At 39.5% G+C, this 20,475-nt stretch overlaps 2 protein-coding genes across 3 annotated transcripts in view; both read left to right on the top strand.

Moving 5' to 3' along the window:
• LOC306931117 (lysophosphatidylserine lipase ABHD12-like) overlaps positions 1-20,475 on the top strand; it is a 41,949-nt gene that overhangs the window by 3,860 nt on the left and 17,614 nt on the right. Inside the window, exons 9-13 of one of the 2 annotated variants that reach the window (XR_013790972.1) lie at positions 119-195; positions 295-368; positions 454-532; positions 698-819; positions 2,112-2,341. Coding sequence is in view for 1 of the 2 variants with exons in the window: in XM_079512321.1 (XP_079368447.1) it covers positions 119-195; positions 295-368; positions 454-532; positions 698-819; positions 2,112-2,133 (374 nt within the window). In the remaining variant the exon portion in view is untranslated. Of the gene's footprint in view, positions 1-118; positions 196-294; positions 369-453; positions 533-697; positions 820-2,111; positions 2,492-20,475 lie in introns of those variants that run through there. The other variant, XM_079512321.1, reaches the window with a different exon arrangement.
• Positions 4,156-20,192, top strand: tm9sf3 (transmembrane 9 superfamily member 3). Its single transcript, XM_079512084.1, has 15 exons — positions 4,156-4,548; positions 5,562-5,757; positions 6,019-6,141; positions 9,962-10,122; positions 10,221-10,298; positions 11,245-11,376; positions 12,050-12,216; positions 12,995-13,089; positions 13,243-13,373; positions 13,976-14,115; positions 15,267-15,335; positions 15,910-16,056; positions 17,008-17,091; positions 18,110-18,186; positions 18,431-20,192. Exons 1-15 carry the CDS (start codon positions 4,447-4,449, stop codon positions 18,496-18,498), a joined length of 1,770 nt encoding a protein of 589 aa, XP_079368210.1. The 5' UTR covers positions 4,156-4,446; the 3' UTR covers positions 18,499-20,192.

The following is a 20,475-nucleotide window of genomic DNA, read 5'->3' as shown; positions in this document are numbered from 1 at the left end:
TTAATTAATTAATTAGATGAATTAATTGTAATTAGTATTACAATCATAACAAGTACATGTTTCTTTTTTTTATCACATTGTTAGACAAAATTATGACAATTTTCACTCTTTATTATAGGCAAGGTTGTTGATGGAGTTATCCTTGAGGCTGCATTCACAAATACTCAAGAAGAGGCTGCTGATCCCATGAGCTGGGTATATTTATATAGCTATACTATCCTGATTTAGATGTTTTGATTCATAATTCCTAGATGTTTCACTTTATTTTACTTTTAATTTGCCTTCCATTTTAAGCTTTTTAAGAAAGTACCAAGCTTTGGGTTCTTGAACACAATCGCAGACAACAGTGTCTTCCCTAGTGATGACAAGTAAGTATCCTTCCTTAGTGATGCACAATTGATCATAATCCAATGAACAATTAGCCCAAACTAATATTTTTTTCAAATTCTACAGTTTGAGGAAAATGAGAAGCTCTATACTATTTCTTTATTCAGAAGATGACACCATAGTTCCTACTCGCATGTCTCAACAGGTTAGAATTTCAGACTCTTATAACTGTTAGTGTCATTAGTCTTCCATTATATGTGTGCGCACGTGTGTGTGTTAATATCTAAATTGTGTTTCTTGAGGAAAAATAAATCATCTGTCAGGTATAAGGCCTCGTATAGTCTTACCTTGACTGTTTCTCCCCTCTCAGTTGTATCAAATAGCGCAGAGTGTGCAGAATCCAGACCGAGTCAAGATGGTGTCATTCAGTGGATCTCATGGTTATAAGCACAATGGATTATATAAAGACCCTCAGACGCCTGGCATCGTAAAGTATGGAAACTTTTCTTAATCAGCTTTTTGTTGAGTTATCTGGAAATCAGTTGCTGGTTTGATTGATTGATTGATTGATTGATTATTTTATTTGACAATAAAAAAATGCAAACAGTACAAGGTACAGTCAAAGCACATTGGTCCAAAAAGGTAGCACCGATTTAAGAAAGACCTTGCGGTCTTGTTTCCATTCGGGTCCCATGCATTAATTCACAAACACAATAATGACAACAACAATCGAGGTATCTCATAACATGATATCAACATGATATGTAGGGTGGGGGTCCACTGCTGTGGAAGGTGAATTTACCCATATTTGTGTCCAAATTTGACTTAGTGACTGCCATTGGATTTTTTAGAATTTTCGTTTTCATGTCATGAAAGTAGGGAATCATAGCTTCAAATTGACATATTGGTTGTTCAGTTTGACCCACCGGTTTTGGAGATATGGCTTATAGAGTAATGTCTTGCAGAAAACAGCGAGTTGAGAAAACAGTTGAGAAAGGTTCACTTCTGTGGTCTCTAACATTACACCTAGCTACATGTTTAAGCAGCTCTGACACATATTTCAGACATGCTATGTGTAGAGTCTGCCTGTGCTATTAACTCATTTTGGAGGTTGCGTGATGGATGGCAGGCTGTCATTCAAATCTGGTCACATTTGTTCTAAATGTGGGTGGCACCAGATCATTATTCACGCTCCCTCTAGTGTTGTGGCTGTGAGAGTTGCTCACCTTTTATGAGGTAATCAGTCAAGTGAATGGGTACTGATGGCATGGAGAGAGCAGAGCTGCATTTAGATTTTTGAATGTCAGACCCATTTTCAATTGCTTGACTGTATTCTACCCGGAGCCATCCTATGCTATCAAAATGCATTGCACAAAGGTGGGTCATGGGCCCTAGGCATAGAAGAAGCTGTATTTGTTTGTTCTGGGAGATTTGAAGCTTTGTTTTTTGTGACATTGAGATGTTAGAGAACCAGGAGGTGCAGGCACAGTCAAATATGGGCCGAATAAGAGCTCCAGCTAATGTTAAGAAAGAGCCCTCTTGTTAAGAAAATTAGGAGATTCTCCCCAAGAATCTTGTCCTTTGATTTACTTTTTTGATCGCCCTTGTTGCCATGCCTTCACCAGTTCATTGTTCAGGATACAGTCCAGATATGTAACCTCTGCTTTGCTAGAAGATTACCATGTCGTCAACTCTGACCTTGAAATCATTTACATTTACCCTACTAAGTGAATGGTTAGAGACTCGTAACCAGTTAACCAAAATGTCTTTTGTCTGCTCAACAGGATGTTTATGCAGTCATTGTAAAATAACAGATACTTCAAGTCTTGAAGACATCACCGTCTTCACTGCAGGACACTGAATGATTCATCTTTAAATTCACTCATTTCCCTTTACCTTTGTGTTTTCAACGGTTTAATCCTGAATAACTAACCGTAAGATGTTTTTTTGATTGATTGATTTATTAACAGTTTGCAGAATTACAGTACATTTCAAGCACAACTCAATACTGTGAGTGGATGACACCATAACGCATTACACTTGTTTACAATAGGGCCCACCATTTTCAATTCATCAAAACATTAAGAGACGTATGAATATACACAAGTATATAGTCAAAACAGGAAATCATCATAGAGGAGGTAAAAAGGGAAAAGAAACATATACAGTGAGGGGGAAAAGGGGTGGGTGGGGGATTCAGATTTTACGGGGGCCAGTTTCGAATTGCAGCCGTCCGTATAGGTGCCCTTTTTAGTGCAGTTTTGAAGGAGTCATGGGATTCGCATGTATTAATGACTGTTGGTAGGGCGTTCCACATTTTGGTGGCATAGGAGCGAAATTAATTTAGTCCCCCATGTATTGTTTTATTTGTATTGTGCCTAACAAACATACAATTGTTAGTTTGAATAAGTTTTTGAGGAAGCAATTTTTTAAATTCAAATTGATATGAACAAGATTTAGATATTCAGTAACGTTATGTAAATGTTGGAACGTCCTCCATCGGGCTTTAGGCACTGATAGACAGTATTATCTGACCCTTGGGGGCCACTCTTTTACATTGTGCATTCTACTTCATCATGTCTGGTAATTAAAGAAATGTCTTTCTCAGCTGAAAACCTTTTCTCTTTTGTTGAACATGAAATAAGTTAAATTGTTGTACATAATTTCTCCTATTCATTCTCATTGTTCAGGACACACATATGTTTAACAGTAATATGCCTAGATATAATGGGCCTTCATGTAAAAGTTGACACAATCTCCTGTCCTAATGAATGTAACATTTCGTTACCAAAAAAGAAAGAAAGAAAATAATGTATTCATTCACTAGAACCATAACAAAAGGCCTTCAAATCTATTGCAATAACTTGATTTTCACAAATCACGTAAATGCATCAGTAGGCCTAATAAACAATGTGACAATGTCCAACGTTGACACAAATTGACAACTTTACAAAAACAAAAATACATCCATATTGCTTTTCATCATCAAGTCAACTTGATGACAATGCTGTATAAAGTAAATTGAAGACAACTGAGGCCTATTTTTAGTGCAATAGATCATAATCTAATATTATGTGCTTGTTATGTGCTGCATTGCAGCACATAACAATGGAATAGCATATAGCACAAGCACATAACAAAATATCAATGCATTAATAATTACAATCCAATAGACATTCTGCAGCTGCTATAAATAGGGGTTTGCTGGTAGGCTACTCCTGTGGCTGTGAGTATATTTTGATGCCTTTTTTGAAGACTTGTAAGACAATGTAATATTGTAAATATGTTTACAGTCGGCTACGGTACTCTACTTTGGGAGTTTCTGGGAGCAATCAATGCCTAAAACCCCCTGAGAATGAACCAAATGGTAGCCAAAAGACCCATGTTTTTTGATTGATTGATTGACAGTTTGCAGAATTCAATACAAAAACTTAACTGAGTGGACGACACCATAAAGCATTACACATGTTTACAATAGGGCCTACACTGTCACACTCTCAGTTTTACCAATTAATTAATGAATTGATAAAACTGAGAATTAATTAATTAATTAATTTGTAAAACTGAGAATTAATTAATTTGTAAAACTGAGAATTAATTAATTAAACCAATCCATTGTTTCACATTGTATGCTGTACTTTTTTTCTGGATGCCATCTGCCATCACTGGCAACTCAAGGCTCATTTCACTTCGCAAGATGATCAAGTTTCCGTAAAAGGTGAGCTCGAGACGCCGCTATAGTCCACACGCCGGACGCCACACACACACTCCTGGCAGTCGGATGACGTGGCTTGAAGGTTGCGGCTGGCCCCGATGTGAAACCAAAAACAAGTTGTCTTTACTCAGCGCTCCACTCAGCGCTGTGGCCTCCTGAGTGGAGGAGGCCGACCACGTGACGCGGCGGCACCAATCGGACGCGAGTGCGAGGAGCTCGGTCGCGAGTTTCCCCCCCAGTGCTGCGTACGCAACGCACGAGAGGCGGAGGAGCATCCTCTCTAGAAAACTGCCTCTGTCATACAACCAGGAAGAAGGTGGATAGTGTAAGTAGCCCCAGCAAAGCTAACATCCACCCCGAGCCAGGCTCCTCGTCTGCATACTTTCCTTCCCCCCGAAAAAACAATGAGGTCGACCCGGTGGAAGGTTGCAGTGGCGGCGGCGGCGACTCTTCTGGCCATAGCGGGCTCGTTGTTACCTGTCGACGCCGACGAACACGAACACACGGTAAGACGGAGCGCTTTGAGGCCGATTGAGAACGGGGAAGCCTTGCTGTGTGTGTGTTGCTGTATAATAATGGACGGGTTGTGAGCCGTGGAGGGAGTGGGACGTGTTGTTGGGGAAGAGTTGTGAAAGGAGCTGCTGCCCCACGGCGACAACACAGACCTGGTTGGTGACATGTCACCCGTAGCCACAGCTTTGAATAATGGCGTTAGCTTGAGCTAGTTTATAAACATTGACTTAGAAGCAGCAGACTGGCTACTCCTACAGACAGTAGCTACGGCCTTATTACTACTACTGTAGTCTAGAGAGCTTGTGTGGCTAACGTTAGCTCACTTGCTAGCCCCCTGAAACCGAACTGTGTAAGCTTTTAAAACACAGAGGTCTTGCTGCGTCTTACGGCATTCACTAAACTGTGGAATGTCGTCAAGGCTGTTTAGAACGTAGCGTGGCCCAAAGGGAATGATTTTTAAGTTATTGTTTAGCAATGTTGCGGCTGTTTTGTCCTGCTCTGATGCCGGGTGTACTGTCCAGGGCCTCTGCTCTGCTGCTCTGGCTGTCCAGACAGTCCAATGTGGTCTTGTTGTCTCTCATCACTGAGCAGTTTTGTTTTAATGGGAGCAATAAGCAGCACACCTCAGACCTCACCCAGTAAAACTAATGCCAAATAGATTGAAGCCATGTAGAATTGTCGACCCAACAACGGACTTGTCAACTTCTGATGCATGGTGGGTGGTGGAGAGGGTTGGATGTACTTGTACAGTACTGTCTGCAAATTATAAGTGCACCATTTTCCACATGCATGCATTTTATTTTAATATATAGTTGACTCGCATTGACATAATAACACCCCCTTACTTAATCTCTTATTAACTAGCTAGCGACTGTAGATGTGGTTGTGCCACCATGACGAATCTGTATCTGGTTGTCAATATGTACGTACGTGGACCCAGAAAGACTTGCAAAACAGGCGCAGCAATGCTTGAACTTTACCACGGCGATTTCCGTTTCCTTTGCAGTACGTAGACAAAGAGGAGGTGGTGTTATGGATGAACACCGTGGGGCCTTACCACAACCGGCAGGAGACGTACAAGTATTTCTCTTTGCCCTTCTGTGTGGGCAGCAAGAAGACCATCAGTCATTACCACGAAACCCTCGGAGAGGCTCTGCAGGGGGTGGAGCTGGAATTCAGTGGCCTAGACATCAAGTTCAAAGGTATTATTGAACTGACACATTGACTCATTAGTCATTAGATTGAGTTGATCAGTTTTCAGCAGCCATGTGAGAGTTCAGTCAGTGTTGATTATTTATTATGGATTGCAGTTGTATGCTCATATCCATCCATGTTTCTCACTGTAGCATTTCAATCAATCAATCTTTATTTATATAGCACATTTCAGACAACGAGTGTAGTTCAAAGTGCTTCACAGAGAGCAAAAATAATAAACTATAGTTATGTTATTGTGTCCCTTACAGATGAAGTGCTGCAAACAACATACTGTGAAATTGAGCTTGACAAAGCCAAACGGGATGCTTTTGTCTATGCTATAAAGAATCATTACTGGTACCAAATGTACATAGACGACCTACCCATCTGGGGTAAGTGATGCTCAGCATTTCCACCAGGGATTTTTTTTCTTTCTATCTTAGCCATGGTCATTTGTGTATTTACAGAGACAGTTGTGTTTCCCCAAAACGTTTTCATATATAAGTATGCACTCTAAATATTGGTCCTGTAGAATTATCATTATTTATATTCAGAAACTGAAAATTTGTGTTGTGCTGTCAGTGCTCAATGAATGAATGAATTTTATTTGTATAGCACCTTTCCAAACGTATAGTTACAAAGTGCTTTACAGACAGGTTATAAAACAGGAATCATAAAAACATCAAAACATCAGAAACAATGAAATATGAAGAAAATAACGGGTTAATAAAACAATTAAAAACAATATTAGGAAAAACACTTGGCATATAGATGTGTTTTTAAAAGCGTTTTAAAAGAAGACACTGATTCTGCTAACCTAAGAGCCAGTGGCAGGGAGTTCCAGAGCAAAGGTGCCCGAGCCGCAAAGGCCCGGTCACCCCGAGTGACCAGACGTGTTGCAAGAGGAACTAGGAGGGCCCTTAGAGATCTGAGGCAGCGCACAGGGTTATGGGGTTGCAGCAAGTCTGTTATATAAATGGGAGCTAGACCATGTAGAGCTTTAAAAGTTATCAATAAAATCTTAAAATCAATTCTGTAGCTCACAGGGAGCCAGTGAAGAGTAGCTAAAATAGGTGTGATATGCTCACGTTTTCTTGTGTTGGTGAGAAGGCGAGCCGCAGAGTTCTGCACCATCTGGAGGCGAGATATATATTTTTTGCTCATACCAGAGTATATTGAATTGCAGTAATCCAGTCGTGAAGATATGAACGTGTGTATGACGGTTTCCAGGTCTGCATATGACAAAAAATGTTTAATTTTAGCGATATTTCTGATTTGATGAGGAGAAATACTACAGTATGTTGTCTCACACATGAATTTGTGCCTAATTCATGCACAGCAATAGTAGGGCTGAGAAACTTATCATCAAACATTCAAATCGATATATCATTGTCATCTCTCAGAGGGTGATTACGAGGAGTTTGTAAATGACTCATCTGTTGAACAGGCCATTGAATTAATGCTATTGAGGATTTAGCCAGTGGAATGACTTGTCCATTAATCGTTTACTTTTTGGAAGAGTAGTATATCAGGCAGTTTTTTGTTAAAAGGTAAAATCACTATATATGGTAGTAATCATTGCTATAGAGATGTCCCGATCAGGTTTTTTTGCTCCCGATCCGATTCCGATCTTTTGATTTTGAGACATCCGATACCGATTTTTCTTTATATTTTTAGACTTATGCCATTTGAGAAAAGTATGTCACTCTAGTCTAGTCTATTGGCTTTCAATTATTCAAAGGCAAAATATGTGACTACTTTTATTAGAGCTAGAAGGACTCATTGTGGATTTAATTTTTTTTTCATGTCATGGGACAGCAGGGAATCATAGCAAAAATAATGATGTATTGGTTCATTTGAGTAAATCTTGCAACTATAGCTTGAAGTCAAAGTTAAAACTCTTGTAGAGAAAACATGACAGTTTTCACAAAATATCATCTTTCTTTGAGATTTACATTAGACACAAGCCTATTTAGACACTATTTTATTGAATTAAAACAGAAAATCTCCGATTTATTTCTCCTGATCTCGATCATTTGAAAATGACATGATCGGGCCATCGGCTCCGATTTCCGATCATGATCGGATTGGGACATCCCTAGCTATAGTATAGAGTGTTTGTTCAGTAACAGGAGTCTCCCTGTCTCTCCAGCTCTTTAATAAACAGCTACACCTACCTGAAAATTACATTTTCAGGTAGGTGACAAAATATCAGCCAATCAGGAGAGGGTAGCTATTTATGAGCTTAATTTTTTGTAACCCATTTTGACCTGAGATCAGATTCTAAAAATGTCTTCTACATCCTGACAGTTTTCTGAAAAAGCTATGCTTCTATGTCAGTCGTTCTTCGATTTTTCAAAGATAGCAGACCTACAAGCTAGTAGCGCGCCACTTGGTGGCGCGCTATGAGCTTGTAGATCTATTTTTCAATAGCTAAAGCATAACATAATGCTAACACCAAAAGGGGTTCCTGCCCAAAATGGGTTAAATTGTTTTCCAGTTCCAATATTGTCTGCTCATTTCTCTGTGTCATCACTCTCCACTTGTTTAATCTGTATCCTGACTGCGTTCTCTATCCTGATTGGATAAAATTGTTCCCAGTTTCAGTTTCTGAAAATGCATTTTCTGTTTAATAAAAAGCTGGAGAGACATGGAGACTCCTGTTACTGTAGCAATTTTAACAATTTTAACTAAAGAAAATCACTTACACTACCTTTGACCACCGTGGATTGGACTATCTTTTGCATCCTGGAGGGCTGTTTGTTATCTGAAAAGGAAACGACTAAGCTAGTTATTACAATGAGCTTTTAGTGTGGTACCTAATAGGCTTCTTGGCAACTGGTACATCATTTGAACCACTCCTAGAGCTGTGTGAGCACAGCAGCTGTGTAACCTGATGATATTGTGGACAATGGGTGGGGCCTGAGCCTTAAGACACACTGTACAATTGAATATGTCATCATAGTTCATTAAATATAACGTATAGTCATAGACTTTGACCTCAGATCCGGTTCCTTGGGTAAATTCCAGCGCTTTACCAAATACCTCAGTCTGTACTACTCATCCAGTTTGAGAGGGCGGGAAACTTTGTCAATTCAGTATTCACTTTGTCATGGTAAACAACCGTATCTGTGGTGTTGCATGTTTAGCCCACTGACTGGCATTTACATTACTGGCAACACATTTCCAAGGTATACGATTGTTTAAAAAATAATTGCATGCGTCCAGGATGCCATTGGTTTCCGTTCATTTCAGGACACGCGCAGTGCTTATAAAATCAATTTACAGATGTGAAACTTGCTTGAGATAGGTAATCCCACAGTGAATATTATGCACGCTTATATCCAGTTGAAAGTGCCATTGAAAAGTCTAGCTAAAATAGCGTTGTCCCTGGACATTGTGAACATTAATTCATACTAGTAGTGATGTGAATATTATCCATAGATGTAGATACTTTTTAAGGTAGGTTATCACAACATCTAAAAGTTGGAATAAAATTAAAAGAAGTTATATCAGATAATTATTCCTAAATCTAGTTGAAAGGTAGTATGCTTTGGAAAATTGTTGGTTGTAATGTGTTGTGTGTGGTTGTAAAGTATACAGAACATGACTTAATTAATTGGCTAAACATGCAATAGCACCGGAATGGCCCCATCAGGCCAGAGGCGCATTGTTTTTAGATATGCAGACCCATGTTTCATAGCTTAGGTCTGCTGAACAATTCAAACCATCTACAGCACCTATTAACTTGAAAAATAGGACATATACAACCGCTCCATAACCAAAAAAGCAATTCAGATTTACAATGATTCTACCCACCCTCTTCACTCTGAATTTGACTTGTTGCCATCGGGCAGGAGGCTTAGGGCAAAATTAGCAAAAAAGGGTTACAAAACTTCGTTTGTGCCAACTGCTGTGGACATTTTAAATAAGGAAATGTTTAAATAGTCTAATCGCCACTGCTCATGATCACTGTTATGTTAATGTGAATGCATTTTTATATAGTATCTTAATGCACCTGTGTATTTTTTGTAATGTTTTATTGTTGTAACTGACTGCCGGTGTGCCAAAGACAAATTTCCATTTTATGTAAATTTAATGGACAATAAAGTTTTCTTTATCTTTATCTTTAAAACAAGCACCACAATACTGTAAAGGTAGCCTTTGTGACATCTGCCATGAACTCTGATAACATGCATCTGAATTGTCCAGGCATTGTGGGTGAGGCAGATGAAAATGGTGAGGATCACTACCTGTGGACCTACAAAAAACTGGAGATTGGTTTCAATGGCAACAGGATTGTTGACGTGAACTTGACAAGCGAAGGCAAAGTGAAGCTGGTCCCAAACACAAGAATTGGAATGTCTTACTCTGTGAGTATTGAGCAAATGTGATCTTAGGGAATACATTTTAGAAAGCATCACCTATCAATGCATTAAATGCCAGTACAATGACACCTTTCTCATCACAGGTTAAGTGGAAGAAGTCTGATGTGAAGTTTGAAGACAGATTTGACAAGTACCTTGATCCATCATTTTTTCAGCATCGAGTAAGTTGATTGGTTCACATGTGGCTTTTCCGGCCACTGTGGAAGGCCAACAAAGTGCTCATTCCTGTTCCAAAAAAAAAAAAGTATTCTGGATGGTGAAACAGTTCATATTCTGCCCAACTTGTTACAGCGGAGAATCGCTAAGATGAACCTGTATGGCATGTTGTTCAAACAACTTGTGACCAAGCTGGTCACAACCCAGGGCACGGAAGGACACGACACAGGCAGTTGTTATCCAGTAGGCTCTTTATTCCTCTCAAGCAAACTATCTCCGTCATTAACAGGAGCCAAACCAAAATGTAGCAAGTCACAGTGTCCTCAATGTGAATCCTATAACGTGAACTAAACAGTCACCGTGTGACATTAAACATCCAATTCTTAACAGGCAGGAATGTGGAGTATTGTGTGGCTCTGTCTGGACCCAGCCTCTCACTGCAACAGAGAAACACAAACACATTAGCTTCCCTTTTATACACAGCAGCTGTCCTTCATTTAATTGACACAATCTGCTGCAGGTGCGCCTGTGAGCTGGCAAAGCCAGCCCTGTCACCCCACTCACAGATACCTTGATCCCGCCCCCTGCCACACAACTGAAATATAATTTGTCTCACTAAAATATCTAAACACCAGGGTAGCAATTTTAATTTATAACTAAGCCAAGATACATTACATATTCTTTAACAGCAGTTACCACACCTTTTTCAGGTGGGATATTTAGTGGGTGCATGATGTTCCACAATTTAAACTTATTTATTTAATTTTAACGTAAGAATTAAGAATATGCAGAAAAGGGTTATGACAATTTGAAAATTGAACTAACTGTGCTTAATGATTCAGATCAGTTAAATAATGAACTCCAAATGTGTGTCATTGTCAATATGCTGCACTCTTTCGTCTTTAGGTCCATTACTGATTAGTCAATCCCTTTTTCCATTTCGTTTTGCAGATTCACTGGTTCTCCATCTTCAATTCCTTCATGATGGTTATTTTCTTGGTGGGTCTGGTGTCCATGATTCTGATGAGAACACTAAGGAAGGACTATGCCAGATATAGCAAAGAAGAGGAAATGGATGACATGGTAAAGTTTAATTGAGTGTATATATTGTTTTAAGTGAGCTGTTTTCATCCCTTGGGATCGCCTGTGTGATCTTTCTCTCATTTCTGGGATTTGCTATTTCATGTGACATGCTCCCCTGGCTTACGGCACCATTTTAATTATCTGTCACACTTTCATATTATAAAGTCCAATAAGTTAATCCTTTTCTATTCATTCATGAAACCTGTGTGGTGTGTGTGTGTGTGTGTGTGTGTGTGTGTGTCTTGGACGCTGTTCTAATGAATGCCTCAAAGTTGTGTGAGTACTGGCTTCCCTGATTTGCCAGCCCGCCCGCCAACTTCACTGATTACCTGAGCTTTTCACCCATGTTTGTGCCACATTGACAATAGAAGTTGTAGAGTGCACAATGGAACAAATAGTATGAGAACTTTGCTCATGGGTGAAGGAAGCCGCAGCGAACCAGAAGCGGTGGCAAAAAGCCCAAATCGATGTGCGTAGAACTGACAATGTGTAACAGAAGTACATCGCATAAACAGGATTATTTCACAACTGATGGGGTGTGTATTCACGACTTTCATCGGTCCCGACTTGTATGGTACCTGGAGATAGGCAAAAGTCTAGTAATTAATCATTTCTCATTGGTTTTGAGGCTGTGCATCCCTCTCAGCTCCCGTCTCCCCTTTGATCACTACAGGATAGGGACCTTGGTGATGAGTACGGTTGGAAGCAGGTACATGGAGATGTGTTCCGACCTTCCAGCCATCCAATGATCTTCTCTTCGCTCATTGGTTCTGGATGCCAGATCTTCTCTGTATCTCTCATTGTCATCATTGTTGCCATGGTCGAGGATCTGTACACAGAGTGAGTATTAGATTTAAGGGTAAGAACCAGTGCACTGGTTCTTACCTTTATTTTATCATTTGGAGAGAACTAAAACAAACGCATACTGTATATGGCGAAATTACAGCCTTGTATCTCAGTATCGTTGGAAGAAAATCAGGAAATCCCAGGGTGTTGTGAGATTTGGGGGCAGAGTGGGTGAAACCTATTGTGAAGTGAGTTTTGGGGCTGACCCTGCACTACACCAAAAGCGACTACAAGCGACAAAGCGACCAGCAGTCGTTAATTTTCCATGGCTACATTGGAGTGACAAGACATTTGGTGACAAGTTTGCAGCGACATGACAATATGAAAGCATTTAACGTTATGCAAATGAGCTAAAAAATAGGATGGACAAAATATTAAACTGTAGCTGTTGTAACTGTGAAATGATTCATTTCACAGTTAATATTGAGCAAATGCAAGGTCTAGCTCTATAGTATCAGAAGTTATTTTTGGTTTTATAAGTGAAGTGAAAAACTGCTTAATGTGAAATGTCTTATTGATTTCTTCCACACAAGCTCCTCTACACTCCACTTACGCAAAAATAAAGCTGTAGCGTCGACAAGGTTGCTTTTGGTGTGAGTGCTTTTTAGGTTTTGCCGACAGCCACTAGGTGACACTGATACACAATCATTTGGCTTTTGGTGTAAATGCAGGGTGAGTGAGTGAAATGCAGGGTGCCATGGGGTTTGGGGCTGGTGTTGGAGTATGTGATTTATGGGGTTTAACCTTACCGATGTATCATTTTTCTCTGTAGGAGAGGATCCATGCTCAGTACCGCCATTTTTGTGTACGCTGCAACATCTCCTGTTAACGGCTACTTTGGAGGTAGCTTGTACGCGAAACAAGGAGGTAATATAACATTGTGACTGAACTCCCTTGGATGTACTGTTATGGCTTTGATGCATTCATTAAACCGCTTAGGTGGGACGTTGTTGTTGTAAAACTCCCATTTGCCTTTAATACTAGTAAAAATGTGGTTGTCTTTCCTTTTTGATAACACAGGCAGAAGATGGATTAAGCAAATGTTCATTGGGGCCTTCCTGATCCCAGCCATGGTGTGTGGGACCGCCTTCTTCATCAACTTCATTGCTATCTACTACCATGCCTCAAGAGCCATCCCATTCGGCACTATGGTAAGAGTTGCACAGCATACTGTACTTAACTATGTGTTCTAAAGATAAAGACAAACGTTATTGTCCACTACATTTGACATAAAATGGAAATTTGCCTTTGGCACACTGGCAGTCGGTATAAAACAATAAAAACATAATTACATAAAATACACAAATGCATTAAAATACTATATAAAATACATTCCCATTTTTGCGGATTTGCACCACTCGTTCACACGGATGTGATTGTTTTATTGTGTTGGAGTTTCGCACTACGAGCTTGTAGGTCTGCTATTTTTGAAAGACATTTTTTATATTTCAACATCAGGCCTACCTGTAAATGGGGTTAACTACCAGAAATATGAGTCTTTACATGTTTTATGTGTGTTAAGTGGTGCTGTGTGTAAAAGTGGTATGGAAACACCTGAATTCCCACCATAACTCTTGTGTTTTTGTTCCAACATGTGAGAGATGTACATCAATTATACACATATTCAATTAATACTGTACATTGATATCAGGGACCAAGAGGTGCAAGTCAAAAAAAGGAGATTTCCTTTTAAATTAAATGTACATCTTAAGTATGTCAAACTAATGTTACTAAATGTTATGTCTCCTGACAGGTTGCTGTTTGCTGTATTTGTTTCTTTGTCATTCTGCCTCTAAATCTGGTGGGTACCATTTTGGGGAGAAATCTGTCTGGCCAACCAAACTTTCCCTGCCGGGTTAATGCTGTGCCACGGCCAATCCCAGAGAAGAAATGGTATGTGTGACTTCACATCATAATTGTAGTTCATCATTGTCGTCGTCAACTACAAAGTATAGAAACTTGTCTTTGTGACAGTTTTGCAGCAATGTCTCTAATTTCTGACTTAATCATACATTTATTAATAAATCTAGCTCTTGCAATTTGAGTTGCACATGTGAATTTACGTTCTTGAAATAGAGCATTGATTGGCATTGAAGTATTTATATTTCTGTGGTAGAATTCTGACATGAAGTAGCTCAGAAGTCCACAGGGTTCTAGAGACACTGAGAATGCAAAGATTGGCATGGAGAAATCCTAAATCACACGTTGGAGAGCGGACCTCCATACTGAGCTGATGCTTCACTGTGGCCAATTAGACCGTAGGCACTTTTAGACCTTGGTTGAATTTCAGACCTCTACCTTCTCGGTTTTTGAGGGCCAACTCCTATATTCAGCTATAGTGTCGATTTTTGTCCTAACACAAACATTAAATGCCTTTGACGATGAATGGAGAATTTACGTCATATGTGACTGAGCAAATCGGCTATTTTGTCCTAACACAAGCATTTCATGTTTGTGTTAGGACAAAATAGCCGATTTTGCATTACATGCAATTGACAATGAATAGAGGATTCATGTCACATGTAGACGAGCAAATTAGCTATTTTTGTCCTACACAAAGTGTAGTCATGTGTCTGAGCAAATCGGTATCTTTTGTTAAATTCCCATTGACAATTAAATGCATGATTTATTTACGTAGTATGTGTCTGAGCAAATCGACATGCTACGTCATGATGATGTACGATGATAAGATGATTATGATATTTTTCCACTCAAAACACAATGGGGACTCTTGGGGTGTGTGTCTGTACTATAGCCTTAATTGTGGAATGTGGTCTGTACCGGTTAGATATGGTTGTCAGTAGACAAACAAAGCACATTGCTTGCGGGATATTGGTGACACATCAGGATCGCCACATCCACACCAACTCTTTCGTCTTAGCATCTGATGTTGATGGGAGATTGTGTTTGTGAAAATGGAACTGAGAGAGGAAACGGTACGCTGGGTGGTTGATAAAAGGCAGAGTGCCAGATTGCTGCCCTCAAACTAGAGGCCATAGAATCATTCATGGTTGGTATACTGATGCAAACCTTTGATGTTCTAGGTTCATGGAACCAGCTGTCATTGTCTGCCTTGGAGGGATCCTTCCCTTTGGTTCCATTTTCATTGAAATGTAAGTAAATTTTTCTGGCCTGGTAGATGAAGCACAACAGGACAGTGTTGTTTTCGTCGACTAAAACTAAGACGAAAAATGTTCGTCGACTACCTTTTTCCACTGATGAAAACTAAGCCATGACGACTAAAACTGAGACTAAATATACTGACAATTTCGTCAGCAAATAAAACTAGACTAAAATGTTAGGAAGGGACTAGTGGACAAGAGATCCAGTATAAGTCATTTTACACTTGGTTGCATGCTGAAAATAGCCGATCTACAAGCTCACAACGCGTCGCAGCGCAACGCGTTGTGAGCTTGTAGATTGGCTATTTTCATGACGACGGCATCAAGGCCCACCAATAGTCGGCTAAATCAACTGTCTAAAATCTTATGATATTTAGTCGACTAAAACTAGACTAACACTAAAACATTCCAGGTGACTAAAATGTGACTGAAACTAAATGAAAACTATTGAAGAGACTATGACTAAAACTAAAATCAAAAATGTTGCTGCCAAGAGCAACACTGCAACAGGAGATACACTGTTATTATTCTCATTTCTTTTCTCTCTCCCCGCCGTATCTTTCAGGTACTTCATCTTTACATCTTTTTGGGCGTATAAAATTTACTACGTGTACGGCTTCATGATGCTGGTCTTGGTCATCCTTTGCATCGTGACCGTGTGCGTCACCATCGTATGTACCTACTTCCTGCTCAACGCCGAGGACTACAGATGGTAAGGAGTACCAAAGATCTAATAAAGTTCTAATTCTTCTGTCTGCAAATATACAATTTGAATGTCAGAATGTTCGGAACACATAGCTGGGACATTGGGACTTGTGAAGAATGGTTCCCAGTGCTCGTTGTCACTTCTCGGTTTGGAATAATAGACTCGCAACTAGGGATGTCCAGATACACGTCTTAGCTGATACCAATACCGATACCAGTGTTGTGATCTCATGTTGTGTTTATAGCTATCTAGCTATATATCTTGTGTTGTGTTCATAGCAGACTCCTCACTCAAACATGCACTTGCAGTTTGGGCAACTCGAAAGCAAACTCCACATGCCCCAACTCCCAACACTTTATTTACCTGCCATAGTGTCAACCCCTTACCCCTGTGACGGATCGGTGGTTAGACTGGCATATTCGCCGATACCGATATGACCCGATATGACAAATGAGGGCCGATCCGATACTTTTCCGATACCGATACAGTATCAGGACATCTCTACTCGCAACCTACTTCTTGTCTCCTAAAAAGGGACAGCCCAATAGAAATTAGTTGGCAGCAGAGTAGAAGTACTCGACGCACTAAAAATAGGATAGATGTGAACTTTACTAAAATTGGATAGACATGAAAACCCTACAAATCTCAGAATGAGGCATAAATACAGAGAGGTTGGAAATATTGGATTTGGTACCAATCCAGAATATATACTAGTACTGCTGCTCATACAACCCATACAGTGCAGGTGTGGCCTTGCTGTCCAATCAATAGTAGGTTACTGTGAGTGCAGTTTGTGAATAGTTTTTAATATTGTGAAAAGTCACACAAATCACAATGCAGTCTTTGGTGGTGACACTGCACAGTAGAGGCTAGCTGCTTGTGTGCCTTGTTGAAGATACTTACTTCTCTAAATGGTCTGACTTGTTGTTTTGCCGTTTGTTTTGTCTTCTGTGCCAGGCAATGGACAAGCTTCCTCTCTGCTGCGTCTACTGCTGTCTATGTCTACATGTACTCCTTTTATTACTACTTCTTCAAAACCAAGTGAGTTTCAGCTGTCATTCCTGTTTGGACTTGTACCAATATAGCATCCCATAATGGGGATGCAGTTTTATCATTCTGCGTTGCGATTTATAACTGGTGAACCTTACAGAACTCATCACTGCATCCTATATGACAGAGTGGGTTGGCCCTCCTTGGCCGACAGGTGAAATAAACATTGGTATCTGTTTATTTTTTTAAGCAATTGATGGAACTTTACCGTTGTATATTAAAGCTCTGCTGGATTGGAATCCTGTAACATATAAGGACACGCTCCAGTCACTGGCTCACACTAAAGGTCCCAAATGTAAACACAGAGTTGGGGAAAACAGCCTTTTGTTTTAGTGCCCCAACCACGTGGAATGACCTACAGCTTAAATTAAAGTTAAATTATCTGTTCTCCCTTAACATACGGTCAATTTAAATCTTTGATCGCAGACTTACCCCCAAGTGTTTTTTTGCAACTGTTTTTAAACATGCGTGCTACGTCACGCGATGAGGAAATGTTGCTCTTCTGTTCTGTTTTTGTTTATTGCTTTGAAATGTTGTATGATGTGCATCTCGACGACTTGACCTCGATGTCTTTCGAGAATAAATAAAGGTTTGAATGAATAAATCAGGGGTTCCCAAACCTTTTCATGTCGAGGACCCCCAAATTGACACTAATTAGCCCGCAGACCTCAATTTGAAAAGATATGCCAGGGACCCCCTGTAAGATTTTTACGGCTTTAGCAGTGATTCTCAACCCGTTTAATTTCAAGGACCCCCAGTTTGATATGCATTAGGTTACAGGCCCCCCATTTAATGGCATTTCTATCTCTGAGACCCAATTTATATTGTAACATCAATGTTAATTTAACTCTGAGAGAGTACAAATATGTACACTCTCAGAGTGAGGTCCCCAGACCCCACTTTGGGAACCACTGCCATAAATGATACATTTTCAAGTAGTCAGAGGTCATGCAAAATGAAGAGATCCTATGCAAAAACTCTGAAATCATGTCATTCCTCTCTGTCTAAGGATGTATGGGCTGTTCCAGACTTCCTTCTACTTTGGCTACATGGCTGTGTTCAGTACTTCCCTGGGAATCATGTGTGGTGAGTTTGAGTTGTGCATCATTAACCACCTCAACCCTGGCGTCCCAATTTTGGGCATGCCAGGGTAAGTCACCAAATTGTTAAAAAGCCAGTTGACTAAAAATATTTTTTTAACAAAGACCCTAATAAACAAGAATACTCATTAACCAGGGATTTGACTTTGAAGAATAGTGTACTGCAGTACAAAATATGCGGATATTGACCCACTGTAAAGACACTTTCAAATTCCTAATGTCTTTGATAGGTGCTGTTGGATACGTGGGAACAAGTGCCTTTGTGAGGAAGATCTACACAAATGTGAAAATCGACTGAGTGCAAGTGACATCACAGGGACATCCATGGATCGACCCAAGCACGTCCTAATAAGAGGCGACGGGCACAAGTCATTTTTTTCCTTCACCTTTTGCAAAAGAGATTGTGGAATCTCACTTTGTACAATGTAGTTTTCCATTTTTCTGAATGAGTCTGAACGCCGCAACACACAAGTGAACAAGAGCAAATCTGCGGGAAAAGATATCAAAACATTTGTTCTGTTTTTATCAATTGCTTTCAGAACAAATGTTAAAAAGGATAACATGGCTTCTGTTTCCTAACCAGTCCCACCTGAGATCTAGACCTAGATCTTTACTGATGGAATAGTCTCGCTCTCTTCAGTGAAGAGGCCTAAGTATATTGAAAGCCTTTGTTCTATTGTATTAGAATATTGGAGAGTTGGGTTTGTGTCTGTGCTCTGACTTGATTCTATTTTGTATTAGTCATTCTCAATATCGTTACTATTGTATTTTGGTCTCCGTATAACTTTACAACAAGTGACATCAGAGTACAGTAGGTTGTTGAAATTTACTTCAGCTATAGTTACGGATCGTACGCGCTCTCGAGTATCTCTCGAGACCTCACCCCGCCATTTTGACAAATTTTATTCTCTGCTACAGTAGAAATCCATCCACAATCCAAATATTTTAGTCCTACTGTACAGATGGGAAAAGAGGGACTGATCAATGGTTGAGGTACAGTATAAATAAAAAAGTTTGTTTTAAAAATGGATGTTTAATGTGATCCCATATCCCTGTTTAGTCTTACGTTTTCTTAATGTTTGGGTTTGAATGAAGTCTACTTGTAAAGATAATATATGGATAGGGGGGAAAAGTGTATATAACCTTAAAAAAATGTACCTTTAGATGTAGATCCCAAATGTATTTTCGTTGTACAGATTTACTACAGGGTGTTTTTTTTAAATGAATCACAAGTTCTAAACAAAAACTATATTTAGTTTTTTCTCTTTTTGTTGTCGGTGCTTGGGGTGGGGCTGGTGGCGCTGTTACATCTTGCCTGAAATTGCATGAAGTTTTCACTAAAACCATCCGCTCATCAGATTCACTTTTGTTCGGCGCTATCCGTTTACTTTGGCGTTGCCCTCATTGTGAGCATCTCGAGTCGGGTCTCAAAAGCGTATAAAGGTATATTTCGGTGACATGTAGCGAGAGCCGTTCAGGAAATGAGCTGCTGTTTCATGATCATCTTCTGTTATTTTGACACCCATTTATTATTATTTAAAGCTTTAAAAAGGCTCTCCGTACTCTGGTAAGCCATTTCCCTTCATGTATTTTCTTTGCCTAACCTGATACGTCATCGTGAATGTCAGAAGGAACGACGCAATAGCTTTGTTTCTGCAAACATACTGTACAAAGTGAAATTTATGTACACTTAACTAGATGTTTTCATAACCACAACAGTGCTGCAGAGTATTTCAAATGCTTTCCCCCCCATTTTTGTGTAAATACAGTATGTACCTTACATGTATGAGAAGTGGCAATGCCTTGTTTTTCTAATTTGAATTCTCCCCCACTGAAGTTGATTTTGGCACCTCATGTTGTGTACCAATAATAATGTCTGATTAGACATTTTGAACCTGCATATTAACTTGCTGTAAAAAGAAACAAAATAAACATGTTTATGTACAGGGGTTATGTAAATGTGATTTTACTATTAAAGTACAAAAGAAAATGCTTGGAAGTAATATCACTTTATGTGGAGGATTAAATATGGAAATTCTAATATAACCAAAGGTAAACTGCTGTATGCAGGGATTTCAGCTAAACTCCAAAGCATATTGAAATGTTGCTATTCGAAATGGTATTAAAAATGGTGGCACCACTAATTGGGTAATATTTTAAGTTATTAAAACTATACATTTGAAAACATTACTGCACCAGTGGGAGTAACCCATCGGTAATTGTTTTATTCAAGAATAATTAGGCTATGCATTGTTCATTGTGCAAAAATTAACTG

Source organism: Electrona antarctica (genome assembly GCF_951216825.1).
Source record: "Electrona antarctica genome assembly, chromosome: 10".
Lineage (NCBI taxonomy): Eukaryota > Metazoa > Chordata > Actinopteri > Myctophiformes > Myctophidae > Electrona > Electrona antarctica.
The sequence above is the reverse complement of the archived record's forward strand: the minus strand, read 5'-3'. Positions and strand labels throughout refer to the sequence as shown.

What these genes read in the sequence shown, in the direction of transcription:
- tm9sf3 (XM_079512084.1), top strand. Translation starts at nt 4,447, where the DNA reads ATGAGGTCGACCCGGTGGAAGGTTGCAGTGGCGGCGGCGGCGACTCTT. An exon ending in CCGACGAACACGAACACACG is followed by an intron (nt 4,549 to 5,561) that starts GTAAGACGGAGC and finishes TTTCCTTTGCAG; the next exon opens with TACGTAGACAAAGAGGAGGT. An exon ending in GAATTGGAATGTCTTACTCT is followed by an intron (nt 10,123 to 10,220) that starts GTGAGTATTGAG and finishes TTCTCATCACAG; the next exon opens with GTTAAGTGGAAGAAGTCTGA.